At 35.1% G+C, this 14818-nt stretch overlaps 1 protein-coding gene across 1 annotated transcript; it reads right to left on the bottom strand.

Moving 5' to 3' along the window:
• Positions 1–4914: 4914 nt before the first annotated feature.
• On the bottom strand, positions 4915–5859 carry LOC103540516 (olfactory receptor 2B6-like). Its single transcript, XM_008507117.2, has one exon. The coding sequence runs from the start codon at positions 5857–5859 to the stop codon at positions 4915–4917; it is 945 nt and encodes a 314-aa protein (XP_008505339.2).
• Positions 5860–14818: the final 8959 nt, after the last annotated feature.

Below are 14818 nucleotides of genomic sequence, written 5' to 3'. Positions count from 1 at the left end.
CAAGAGTTTAGCTAAGCTACTCCAAAGTATTGGTGCCTTGGCATCCATTTTGTTTGGACAAGTGGCCTACAGGTACCTTAAATTTATGCTAACCCCCTCAGGTGAGTGTGCTCTAGATAAAAACCCTCAGAGTCACAAGCAAATGTAAGTTCCTGATATGACTTCCCTAACAGTCTTTGTGATCAACAGTCTCTCCTCTGTGTCCCTGGGCCTTCATCTTGTGTGTTTCTTACATAAGACCCCAGTGGAGCTTACTAAAACCCCACTCTTTTCGTTTGAGTTGACTAATCTGGCCTTAGCCTGGGAAGCCCAAAGTACTCAACTCATGGACCTTAATAAGGGCATGTGCCCCAGATCCTATCATTCTCTCTGGCTGCACTCTACTCTGACCTCCCCTGTGGCATGTCAAGGCATGCTGTGTGCTTCCTCCAGGACCTATGAGTAATAAACTTCTCTGTTTCAATTCCTCTTGTGGTTTGTTGTTGAAACTCAACTCACCATCCAGCATCTTGTGCTCCACTTAACAAATGTTAATTTGACAAATTCATAACAAAGAAGCTAACTTGTCCATATTAAATTTAAGGGGCAGCCACCTCGAAACTCACCGTGGTTTATTTTTTTAATTAGTATATAGTAAAAGTGTCTTTTGGGTGTGCATTTCTATTAATTTTAACACATGTATTGTTTCCCATAACAGCCACCACCATCAAGATACAGAAGGGTTCTATCAACCCCCAAAACTTTTCTATACTATATTTTTGTAGTCATACCCTCCCCCCCATTCATGTATAATACATGTCAACCCTGATTTGTTCTCCATCACTGTATTTTTGTCTTTTCAAGAATGTCATAAATATAAAATCACATACTATGTAACCTTTTGAGTCTAGCTACTTTGAATTAACATAATGCCTTTAAAATTCATGCAAGTTACTGCATGTATCAAAAAATGTGTTTTCTTTTATGACTGAGTAGCATTCCCTTATATAAATGTACCACAGTTTGCTTTTTCATTCACCTACTGAAGGCCATTTTGGTTGTTTCCAGTTTTTGGCAATTATGAAAAGAGCTGCTATAAACATTTGTGTATAGGTATTTATCTGAATATAAGGTTTTTCGCCTTTAAGGTAAATATTTAGGAGTAGAATTGATGGATCATGTAATAAGTGAATACTTAATCTTACAAAAAACTGACAAGCTGTACCACATTGCTGTATAATTTTAAATTCCCATCAACAATGCAGGAGAGTTCCACTTGCTTTGCCTCCTTACACTAGGTATGGTCAGTCATTTCAATTTTAGGTATTTCACAAAGTGTGTAGTAATATACTGTTATGGGTTTAATTTGTATTTTCCTTATGGCTAATCACACTGAGCACTTTTTCATACACTTGTCTGCCTTCTTTATGTCCTCCTCAGTAAAGTGTCTGATTATTTAATAAACAGTAGATACTAGACTTTGTTTTGAGATAAATGTTTTACCTTGTTGAATGAGCTTCCCCCATGTTCCTACCATATCACAAAGCATTTTTCTATTTAATGACTTACTGATATTTGCAAAATTTGCTAATATGGTATTTAATACATTTACTAATATTTTAGCTATATTTTCAGAATTATTAAAAATATTTCTTAATCATGTTTTCAATATTGCACTATATTTATTGGCCTGCTTGATGGTCTAAGTACTATAGTTATTTAATTATGTATTTAAATATATAAACTTCTAAAATATCAGACCTCATTTATGCAGAAATATTAATTGCACTTATAAAATTAAAAATCAAAACAATTTTTGTTTAAATCTCAGGTTTTCACTCCAATATATTCATAACATTGAAGGTGAATCAAAATATATCCCTAGGGTCTTAGGGACATATCTGGATCAACTTTCCACATCAGCACTAAATTTCTATGAATACACATGTTTTTGTTTAAAAATGTACGCAACTTCCACAACATAATATATCCATGTTTGTTCCAATACAAAATAGTAGGTTCAATGTTCAATTATTTTTAAATTTATCTAGACCTTCAAGCAAAACTAACAAACCCAAGATAATATAGTATTTTTATATAGTGACCTCAAATACCCCCTGAGAAGTACAACACACAACCTCTGAGAATTACACTCCATTAACAGAATGCGTAAATCAATACTATAAACATTTTTTTCTTAATACATATTAGGTTATATTTTATGTGATATTGATATGACATTCCATGTAAAAATTAGTCATGAATTATAGGAAACTCTATGTCCAATTTTTTTTTTTTTAGTTTTTAACTTCCTTTTCCAGATAACGTTAGAATTGAGGAAAACAGACTCTCTTTCTTTTGTATAACCAAGGGCCGCCTTTTTCCCAAAAGCTTTTTCCTCATCATCCAGCTTCATCTGCCTCAAGATTGAGCCACAGAAAGTAGAAGTGCCCACTCTACTTCACTGGCAGAAAGTAAAGCTTTGCACTGTTTTTAGAAAGAGGAGAGGGGAAGGTTGCAGTGGTCCTTGGGGGAAAAAAAAGGAAGCAGCTCTAGATCCAATTATGTTTGGTATTTTTACTGAACATTTATCATGTCCAAAGCATGATAGAGAAATCTGCAGAAATATAAGAAATTACAAATATGAGTATTTAATGGGCTTGGGAAGGACTTATGTTGACAGGCAATGCACTTGGTAAAGTGTTCAAATAGGACCCATCTGAGGAGAAGGTACTGCATGTGGTTGGGGTTAACCAGTGCTGTCAAAAAAACAAGTTTTAAAATGCAGTTTAATATGCTGAGTTGGAAAAGAACAGGATTCATGCTGGAATATGGGGGAAAAAGGGAAGCTCATATGAGATATCCCATGACATGTGGTAATCCCAATTTACTAAAGTATTTTATCTTTTGGTGGAGATTTTGTGCATGTCTTCTATCATATCCTATCTTCAATATTTGTAATTCTAAAGTTTTATAATTTTTGTGACTGTTTAACTCAGGTGGATCATTAATGTTCCCAGTCATACACCAGTTTAATTCAGATGGCAGAATTCACACTGTCAGTGTATTTATTCCCCCAAATTAAGGAACCTGATGAAACACATTGAGGAATTTTAAGAAAATTGTTCATATTTATCAAGACCTTAGAGGATAACTTCCTAAAGGACTCTGATCCATTATTTTGAAATAACTTACAGAGAACAGGAATAAGTAAATTGATTAAACGTATTTATGGACAGATTGTACTTTGGAAAGGATAATTTTTATAAAGAAAGCTTGGGGATGTGTATTAAAAGGGAGAGAATGGCAGAAATTGTACTGATGCCTCAGAATGAGTGCTTAGTTCATGATTCATAAGTCAGCAAATAGAAAATGATATAGAGCTCTATAAATTAAGAATTAAACTTTTATTATTTGGATTTACTTTATGGGACACAAAATATTAAATATTAAATTGAATGTCCTATGAGAAAAATAATTTCACACATCTTTGAATTAACGCAAATGTTAGCATCCCCATTTGGTGGCAATGAAACTATAGGCAAAGATAACACATGCTTTCCCCCAAAAGGCACACAGCATACGGCTTGTACATCACTCTGTTGGTAGGGCTACATATGCCCATTAATACAGAATGAGATTTGATTAACATTTCAGGCAATGACATTGATCTTTTGCTGAACTCGCTGTGTTTTGTTTAGGCATCTTTGACTAAAATGTATTTGTGAGGCAGTTTATAGCCAAGGGCTATAAAATATTTTTTAAATTATTTTATTTTATTTTTTTGTTGAGGAAGATTAGCCCTGAGCTAACATCTGCTGTCAATCCTCCTCTTTTTGCTGAGGAATACTGGCCCTGAGCTAACACCCATGCCCAACTTCCTCTATTTTATATGTGGGACGTCTGCCACATGATGGCTTGATATGCGGTGTGTAGGTCCGCACCCAGGATCCAAACCTGCGAACCCCAGGCCACTGAAGTGGAACGTGCAAAATTAACTGCTGCACCACTGAGCTAAAACATTTTCTCTTTTAATAAAGCTAATAGATCAACCAAACGTCTTAATTCAATATGATGTTCTCGTAATCCCCTTATTGAAATAGGACTGAGTTACCGAAATTGTGAAGGAAGCTATCTTGTCAAACTTGGAAATCACTAGTAAGTTTTCCTGAGTTAGGATATTTTTTGCCTGAGGTTTTACCACCACTGTTTACTGTCCAAAACATCCCACTGTTTTCTCTCTCCTTCTAGTGTAAGCTCTATATGTATTGATCATGACCTCACTGTTTATCATTGCAGCATAAGACTGACTAAGGTTTATGACAAAAATAATTTATACTTCAAATCACTGTCTCTAAATTTTTTCATGGACTTTGTTCTACATATTTCTATCTAATGTGCTTTTGACCTAAATGTCTCTTGACTTCATTTACTTCTGGGGTCTTAGAAAAACCTTTGGTTGATGATATTATTTGACATCGAATGTTAGAAGATGACTAAATGCTGTCAATATGTGTTGATTAAAGTTAACTCAGGATAGTAGTGGCATGTTTTTTTTTAAAGATGGGATGATTTTCAATTTATTTGAAATTCATTTAAAAATAATTTATCCCAAATATGTTTTCTAAACTTTCTAAATATCTTTCCTCTAGATATTGTACAAGTTTTTCTCCTGAAGCTAAGTTATCTAGTAGTTAGCGTTAGGGAGAAAAGTGACACGCTTTGGTAGGATTCAATATGGTAAAACAGATATTCTCATAAGTGGAAAAGTGCTATGTAGAGATCACCAAGAGTTGATTGTTTCTTTCTTGATCGTGTTACACATGTGAACTTTATGACACTTGATACACCGTTCTTTCATCACTTCCATGTCTGTCTGACATCTTTGAAAGGTGCACACATGCATTCTCTCTTTTTGGGTCTTCATTTCAGAGATCATTTTCTTTTGACCCAAAACTCTTTAGTCAGTGTCCTTCTCAGGGCAGCTTTCACATCTTTGTTCCTCAGTGTATAGATAAACGGATTAAGTGTAGGTGTGACAATTCCATAGAAGAGAGCCATGATCTTCCCCCTGTCACGAGAATAGCTAGAGGGAGGCTGCACATACATACTGATGGCTGTAAAGTAGAAGAGAAAGACCACCAGCAAGTGTGAAGCACAGGTATTAAAGGCCTTCCAGCGACTTTCAGCAGACCGGATTCTCATTACTGCCCGAGAAATGAACACATAAGTGCCCAGGATGAAAGCAAGAGGCACTAGGAGTAGCAAAGCCCCTAGTACATTGAGCTCAGCTTCATTTATACGAGTATCAGTACAAGCTAGTTTCAAAAGAGCAGGCACTTCACAGAAGAAATGGTCTATCACCCTCTGTCCACATCTTGGGGCCAACATTGTGAGAGTAGACTGGACAAGGGAGTTAGCAAAACCACTAATCCAGGTCCCAGTGGCCATATGGATACAGCGCCTCTGGTTCATGATGATTGGGTAGTGAAGAGGCTTGCAAATAGCAACATAACGGTCGAAGGCCATGGCAGCCAGAAGTATACATTCAGTAGAACCCAAGGCCAAGAAGATATAGAGCTGGACAACACAGCCACCATAGGTAATGGTCTTTTCTGGCCCCCTAAGGTTGACTAGCATCTGTGGGACAGTACTAGTAGTATAGCAGAGGTCCAGAAGAGAGAGATTAGAGAGAAAAAAATACATGGGACTGTCAAGCTGGGGATCCAGGTGGGAAACTAGGATAATGGAGACATTTCCAAATAGGGCAAAGATGTAAGCCACCAGAAAGATTACAAAGAGTGGTGTCTCCAGCCAGGGTCGGTCAGAAAATCCCAATAAGATAAAATCATCTAGTGAGCTCTGATTGTTGATCCACATATTGGCAGTGATAGGTGAAATTCCAGCTGAGACTTCTAAATATCCACTGCTAGAGATGGGTATCAATGGTAGAAGGAAGCCACTGAGAATTAGGGACCAGAGATAATGAGATGAAATCCTCATTTTTTGCTGCAATCTGCATCTATATGCTGATTATGGTAAGATGTTGAGGCAACATTGTCAATGTAATATTGAAAAGTTATTGAGAAAAGACTAAAGAGAACACCAGCAAAGTAGTTCAGAAATTTACTTACTTAATGGATGTTTTCTGGTTAGCTATCATTCCCTTTGGATTTTGATGTCTTCTCTTCCAAGAATTTCCAATAGAACTACCATGAAACCTACATTTCATAGATATTTAATGGAAACAATAGAGTATATATTAAAACAGATTGGGAGAAGGCAGAGCTTCCCAAATACAGGTTGAACACAGGACAAGAAGAAGAAGGCAGGTAGATTAGCAACTGAGGGGACCCAAGGCATCTTGGCATCTTCACCCTCCTCAAACCAACCCTGGTCAGGAACATAATGTGAACTAGAGCACTTCATAAAATTTGCTCGATGAAAGGATGGAATGTGAGGACTTCCTTTACCTCTTCCAAGCATTAATGTTATCCTATTCAAAAATTTAGAAATAGGAGGAAGAAACAAAAAATTCAAACAAGATAGCATACACTCAAAGCAATGAGGATCTAGAACCTTGCTTCCTGTGAAAATGCTACTGTAGAAATATCTGGATAAATTTGATAGAATTTTAAGCTCTGAGTAAAATCACTAAAAATGTTTCAAATACCTGATACCTGAAATTGGGGCTGTATATATATTCCTCATCTCTCAGCATATCATCAAAGCACATCCATTTAAACATTTCCTTCTCCCTCTTCTTTATTCTCATTTATTACTTATTATGTGTACTATTTCTGACATCTGAGGAGCCTCTATCCTACGCTTCTCCCATCCAAATCACATAATTCCTTTATGATATAATTTCTGAGGAATAACTCCAATTGCTAATTTTTGCATTCTCTAAAATCCTAAATTTTTTTCAGTTTAACTTCCATATTATAGCAAATTTGTCTTGTACTTTTCTCTGGTTATTTTGTAAAAGGCATTTTTCTTCTTCCTTCAAGTCCCAGTCATTCAATTTACTAACTGTGCACTTTGGAAATGAGCTTCAATTTTCTCCTCTTTAAAATGAGAATAATTATACACAGCTCATAGGACTCAGTGGTATAATGTAATTTGCAGGCTCAACTCAGTTTTTTTCATATGCTAACGATTCAATAACTATTAATAATTATTTTTCCTTGCTTATGAAATCCCTAAAAATATTGGATTTGTCTTCTATTTGTACAACTCTACACAGTGTATAATGGTATTCGTAACAAATATCAACTGAGGGATAGTAAACATGATGTGACTTCTAGGAAAACAGCCTTGGACCCTTTGATTGCTTGTTTCTCTGATCCTCTTAGTTGGCCTTACATTCCATTCTTGTGCTCCTATACTTTGTAGGATTAGTAGAGTTAATTGGCCAGGTCTATTTTTTATGTTGGTGTCACTGAGTTATGAATTAGGCAGTGTCTGGGAATGAATGACAGTGAGAAATAGTAGGGAGAAGTGTTTGTTTCACAACTCAAACCTCAGAATCACTAAATCCAACACTCTGCTCATTATCCATCCATCTCACACTTCTAATTTCTTTGTTTTATTTATAGAAACACATGTCTTTTGGTACAGGGAACCTAGTCATTCTCTTTGGGTTGTAATTGCCTATGTGTCATCCAAGTTGTCAAGCTGGACCAGTTTTTCTTTAAAATTCTCTCTCATATCTATTCATTAAATCTATATCTATCCAAAAACATTAAAGTAGACACAGAAAATAGTTCAATGTTCCATGGTCTCTAGCTTTCAAACTGGTCTTCCCACTTACAATTGCTCTGTCATCTTCAATGCATCCTAGCATAATAGGAAAATAGTCTTTCCCTAGTTCCATTCTAATCATGCACATCTCAGCTCAAAACTCTTCAGTGCATCTCCATGTTCTAAAGCATTATATTAAAGTGCAATCTTAAACTCAAGGCCTCATATAATAATGGGTCAAACTACATAGACATGTCCATTAACCCAGCCAAGCTTCCTACTTTCCTCCTTGTGTGTATGTTAATATGAAACTCCATTTGTTGCTGTATATCCTGTAAGGATCATTTCAGTACAAAATGTTCTTAAGTATTTCCTACTCACCTTCTTTACTAATCCTCCAGAACACTTTATTTGTAATTCTTTTATGGTACAATTCATATCTTATTATACATATATGTGTATTTACACATATTACATATATATATATATATATATATATATATGTATGTATGTATGTATTTGTTTACGTTTCTGTACCTGGCCTATTTTCCTGACTAGACTGATTATATATTCTTTAAGTGTAAGCATGTTGCTTATAGAAGCAAGATTATACATTAAACTTGACAAGTATTTACTACATTTTAGTTAATTTGAATTCAATTGAAACCAGAAACTATGAAACTCTTCCCTTTGGTGTTCTGATATGTTAGATTACATTAGCATCTTGATTTTATTACTTCTTTTCACTTATGACCTCAGTTATTTTCACTAATATTTCATAACAACAGATCTCAGATACATTATTTACTTTTCCATTCCAAGCCCAAGAAGCCAAAGCAGAATTTAAATATGCCCTACGTTACTCTTCACACAAATATTTTAAAGATTTTATTGCTAATTCTCAAGATGGTCTAACTGATCAACCAATAAATACATTCATTTTACGTACTGAAAATCAGTGGACTTTGAATATGTCACTTCATATGGTTGTGGCTAGATTTGTTCACCCAGAGAATAAGAATCAAATACTTCCATATAATGTCCAGACTGCTTTCATGACAGTTGGATATAAATTTGCTTTGTGAATTAAAGAAAAAAAAACTATGTAATATGATATAAAGAGAAATAGAAGCAGTAACTGAAATATTGGTAAAACAAGATACACGGTAAAATTACATAGGGATGATTCTGGAAATTTCCAGGTGCCTGTGGCCTTCTATGGAAAATTAAGTTGACCAATTTCTTGAGAATTCTCTTTTTGTAAGCCCTATAATTTCTTGCCTCTAAGGTAAGACTCTTCATTTAAAACTGATCCTAGTCAATTCCTCTTTTTCTCCCATTTCTTATCCCGTGGTAGTGAGACTTTAGGAATAGAGCATTGAAAATATGATTATATTTTGTATTATATTATATCCCCAAAGAAATGGGAGAGACAATTGCCAGTTGAATAGAAGATTATTATAAAAATAAAAAATAAGTATTTTGATTCAATGTTAAGAAACAATTTTATCTTTATACATGTTTGTGAACCAAATTTTGCCTAATCTATTGCCATCAAAGGAAGGCCACTCTTGTGCTGCAGGATTACTTACAGAAGGATGCCCCTTAAAGAGCATCTAAGTAATTCCTTGTCCAATTAGAATCCTAAAAGGGACAATTGCAGAATTTATTCCATCTGGATTATTTTCTTGCTAAAGTTTCAGAATCTCATCACTTACCAGCACTCAGATAATGTTTTTATAAATCTGAAGAAAGTTGACTTTCTCTTCTTACCTTTCAAAGATTATTGTCATATCATTTTCCTAATTTTAATTTTTTTCTACCAGATCTCTCCAAATGGGAACAGCATGCTATTAAGTTTCTGAGATAAGCTTGGACTGTTACGAGTAAAATCGAATCACACACATACTCCAAGGGAACAATAAAGTTATTAAAGAAGAATATGTAACATGTGTCATTGGTTTTCAGAATATATAATAGCATGCCTAAATATTGAAGATTTATAAGAACATAGAAAATGAGCAATGATGAAATTACAGCAATAGATAAACTCAGACAGTAGAGTTATGAGGAAACAAATGAATAAAGAAAAAGAGAATGAGAAAGAAAAAAGATAAATATATAAATATAGTAATGTTCTGTCTAGTATATTGTAGGAGCTTAAATAAGTATCTGTTGAGTATATGATTATAGAGAGAAAAAATAAGAAAATGGGAAATAAAGATTACATGGGTAAGACCAAATCCAGTAATTCAGTTTATTTGCCTGGAAAGGACTGTGGGGAGTTCTTGTCTTTCTGGCTGTGCAGGAAATTTATGGGATTAGTAGAGCTTAATTTATCTAAATAGGAAGTTTAAGAAAATGTTGCTGAGTCCCCCAGAGGGTGAGAAACTGGAGTTGGGAAGACACAAGGATCTGTGCCTCTCAGGCAAGTGGGAGGTGCAAAGGAATGAAGGGGCAGCAGGGAAGAAGTATCTGACTACATGGCTTAGGAAAACATGGAGCCCATTATTTTAGATGTTTACATCCTAATGTGACCTTTAACAACTGTAAGCATGATTCTGATATAATATGTTAATAAGACAAAATAGAAACAATATTTAGGTTTTCATTTCACCTCTGATTCACTTTAGATATTCTTAGTGTTATTATCTAAAGATCTTTGCTACAGTTTTAATTTCATGCTTTCTGTCTATTGGATACCGGATACTCATTTTAAATTATGATAGATTTAAAGAATCTTTGATTTGTTTGAATGATAAGCCTTTCCAAGCTCAGTGGTTCCTACACGAAATCAATAGCCTATTACCACAAACTGTTTGTAATGCAAATAGCAGTTTCAGTCTAAAGAAGTAGTAAAAAGTACACCTAAAATTATTAAATGAAAATACAAGCTTCCAAAGGTAAATAACGCTAACAGCAATATTTGTGTTTTCCCATAGCTTTCTTCACAGTAAAATAATGTGTAACAAGGATTTGCAAATACCAGATTGCTTATACCAAATTTTCCACAAACATATACATATAATTTTATATGTGTGTGTGCATATATATATAAAATCGCTTTTGAACATATATGCAATATTCCTCATGTGTGTTTGTTTCATTCTCATAATAATCCTCTAAACTAAGAATGATTTTTTTTTTAATGATAAAAGAGAAGATAGGCACCAAGAGGTTACAGGACTTACCCAAGTATATAAATCTAGTAAATTCAGAAGCAAAGATTTGAATAATACCAGATTTTGAATCCTAGGTCAGTATCCTTTTCGTAATTTTCTTATTCGTCTCTCAGACAAAAATGTATGTGGCTGCGGAATCAACCTTTTTAAATTTTTAAAAAATGTTTACTTTGTAGTTCTACCCCTGAATGTTCCCTTTATCCCACTTTATGAAGCAACCAGTGACAAAGCAGGGTGACCTTTCATTTTGACTATGCTTTCCTCCCAAAATCCGTTCTGTATTTACCTGATGCTGGGTTGTAATGCATCAGTGTTTTAGTATGTGACAAAGAGATGGGGAGTTATAGAAGACTGACCTGTGACCCAAACATAATACCCAGACACTGTTTGCTGTCTGGATTTCTTCTCAGTTCGGTAGAGTATCAATCAAGCTCCCTCTGACCTACTGAAGGGTCAACTTCAAGAAGGTAACTTCAATTTATGGCCATCCATGGAATCCATAAATCCATAGGGAGCTTTCCCATGAGTTTTCATGCTATTACTGTCATGGTCCCTTCCTTCTATTTAAGCCTCTGAGATTCAGTATAATTAACATCTGCTGCTGCCAACATGTCCAGGAGAGTGGAACCAGAGGGACTAGAAGATGAGACAAGCTCAAAAGCGATCGGGAAAATGTTTCCAACAAAATGAAAACTTTGGGCATGCAAGTTTGCAGAGTCATCTCAGAGGAAACCACATCAGTTCCTGTGAAACTTGATTTTAGTGGTTCTTGAAATGATTTTTATAAATAGATTATGAAATAAGTAAAATTACCCTTTACATATGCTTACTATTCTGAGAAAAATAAGACAACTTCACGTAGTTGGAAAAGTAATATTTCTAAAATATGATTTTTTTAATGTTTTCCCCCATAATAATAGTTCCTCATTCTCACTCTATACTTATATTTATCATATAAAATATTTCATAAACAGAAGATGTATATTAATTTCATTTCCTATCCATAGCAACTGTATAAATTAGGGCAATACATTTTAATTCTTTCTAGTTACCTGATAACAATTCCAAAACTCAGAAAAATCAAATAACTTGCTCAAGACCACAGATAGGTAGACCAGGAACAAAAACCAATGCTTCCAAATTTGACCTAGTTTTTCTTCTTCCAAGTTATTGAGCATTACTAATCCCGAGTCCTCAGCTTAAATGTGAAAATTAAAATTCAACATGTGTTTTTGTCCAGTATTGTAACAATGGGCCCACCAGGACCATCTCAAACTGATCCCATCTCTTATTAGTGGAGTGACTAGGAATTATTTTGCAGAAATTTGGCAAAATCATTTAGCCAGAACATGTGAAGAAGAGGAAATCTTGACCTGAAATGACCATGGAACCAAAGATTATCCTCCCCACAAAACCAAAGAACTAGGACATCACTGACACTTGAATGTTGGAGTATCATCAAAGGTGAGGAGTCCATGATCCAGGAAGATACAGTGTTAAAACCCCTCCCCACCTCACCATAAATGTTTAAAATCTTACCCGAAATACTTAAAGCATTCCAATCAAAACCATAATAATTGGCTCTTTATGCACATCAGGTGGCGAGCCCTTGCTTGGTAACAATATCTCCATTACATTAGCCTTTCTTTTTCTTTCATAATACCTATGAAGTAGTAGAAAAAATAATGGAGATGAAATTGCAAAGATTGTTTATAAATGCCAAATCTGTGATCTTGGACAAATAACCCCAAATGTCTTTGTACTTCTTTATCATAAGAAGTTTGGTTATTAAAATTCCTGAAATTAACTTGATCTCAAGTTACCATATGAAATAAAGTTTGTGAAAGGATTTTATATTGGGCTTCAGTAATAAACACAAACATTTATGGAGATTTACTTTATCGTAAAGGTGGACTTTCATATCATCAGGAGAACTTTTCAATAGAATGTGATTGTGCCAACTGACAAAATCTGTGGAAAAAATACATAAATTAAATTCCTACCTTCAAATTAATTCTAAAACAACGAAAAATTTAAATGTAGAAATGATAATATCACACAAAAGATCTACAATCATGCAGAAGATCACTAGAAACTTAGAGGTTTTAAAAAATGATTGATGTATTTGATATACAAAGGTAAAATTTATACAGAGATGTATATGTAATACAGAATATTTTGGGAAGAGTAGAGGACGGAGAGATGGAGTTAAGAGTGAAGGAGAGATTTATTTGCCTCATGAATATCCTTATTATGTATATTTCTTGTCACATTTACTACATTTTTTTTTGTATTTGAACAATAATGAGGACAAACAACACTCCCACCTCTGTGGTGTTCTTTGTGGGAGGTTTCCCGAGGAGTGTACGGTACATAGAATATGATTACAACTATGAAAAAAAGTGCTTAAAGCCTGAAATTAAGTAAACCAATGTTTACCTTAACCAAATCTTCCTTAATATGGATCTTTTTATTTTTAAACTGAATTTTTTTTTTCCTTTTTCTCCCCAAAGCCCCCCAGTGCACAGTTATATATTCTTCGTTGTGGGTCCTTCTAGTTGTGGCATGTGGGACGCTGCCTCAGCGTGGCTTGATGAGCAGTGCCATGTCCGCGCCCAGGATTCGAACCAATGAAACACTGGGCCGCCTGCAGCAGAGCGTGCGAACTTAACCACTCGGCCACGGGGCCAGCCCCTTTAAACTGAATTTTTTAAGTTCAAATTGATTTCTCAAAGTAATATACGTAAATAATTTAAAATCAAATGGTTTTTCATGAATTAAAAAAAATAGCAGTGGTTAGTATCCCGCTCCCTCTCCGCTTTCATTTCCTATTCTCACAAGGGAAGCACTTCCAGCTCTTTCTCATATTTATCTGGCATTTTCTTGAATATTTCTAATTTAATTCAACATTTGAAAAATTACCCTTTCGGTGCTTACAAGTGCCAGGTGCTGCTCCATGCACTTGAGATACATCAGTGAACCAAACAAAGATCCCTGTCTTAGAAATTAAAATTCTAGGTAAAGGGGTAGATAATAAATAATAAGCCTAATAAATTATGCTGTATAGTGTGTTAGAAGATGATAAGTGCTGTGGATGAAGGAAACCATAGTGTAGGGTAAGGAGTCTCAGGTGGGTGAGATGGGCAGACCGCAGAATTAAACCCAGTGGTCGGGAAGCTCTCCTTGCCAAGTTGAGATTTGAAAACCTGAAGGAGAGGAAGAAGTTAGCCAAGCAGGTATCTGGGATAAAGCATTCCAGCCAGAAAACAGCAAAAGCCCTACAGTGGGAGGCTACCCGCTGCATTTTAACAACAACGTGGAGGCCAGCAGGGCTGAGCAGAGTGAGTCAAGAAGAGAGCTGTAGGAGATGAAGTCAGGAGAGGAGAGAGTTACTTGGGCCTTTGTAGGCCATTGTAAGAATTTAGGCTTTTCCTGGGCATGAAATGGACATTCAGGGCTTTAAGCAGAGGAATGTGACGTGACATGATCTACCCTGAGTTTCAGAAGAAATCCTCTGTTGGTTTACAATTCTCTAGGAGGACGGAAGTGACTAAATCAAATAGACACTAAAACAATGATCTAGGTGAGAGACGATGGGGATTCAGAGCAGGGTCTTAGCAAGAGAAGTGGTAAAATTCTGGATATATTTTGAGCTTGGAGATAACAGGACTTCCTGAGAGATTCTCTGTTATGGGCTGCTATTTCTACATTTTATTTTTCATTTCATATTTATCAATTAGCTTCCTGCTATGGGAGATAAGAATCTGGCTTTTTTGTTGCATAATATTTCATTCCTTCTTACACACACACACACCCCTGTTCCCCAAACCCTCCAGTATAATTATATTTTAATTTTAAATAATTCAGTATTTATATTATAGTGATAATAAAGATAGTTTTCACAGCTAAACTGT

This window comes from Equus przewalskii, chromosome 19 (genome assembly GCF_037783145.1).
Source record: "Equus przewalskii isolate Varuska chromosome 19, EquPr2, whole genome shotgun sequence".
Taxonomy (NCBI): Eukaryota; Metazoa; Chordata; class Mammalia; order Perissodactyla; family Equidae; genus Equus; species Equus przewalskii.
The sequence above is the reverse complement of the archived record's forward strand: the minus strand, read 5'-3'. Positions and strand labels throughout refer to the sequence as shown.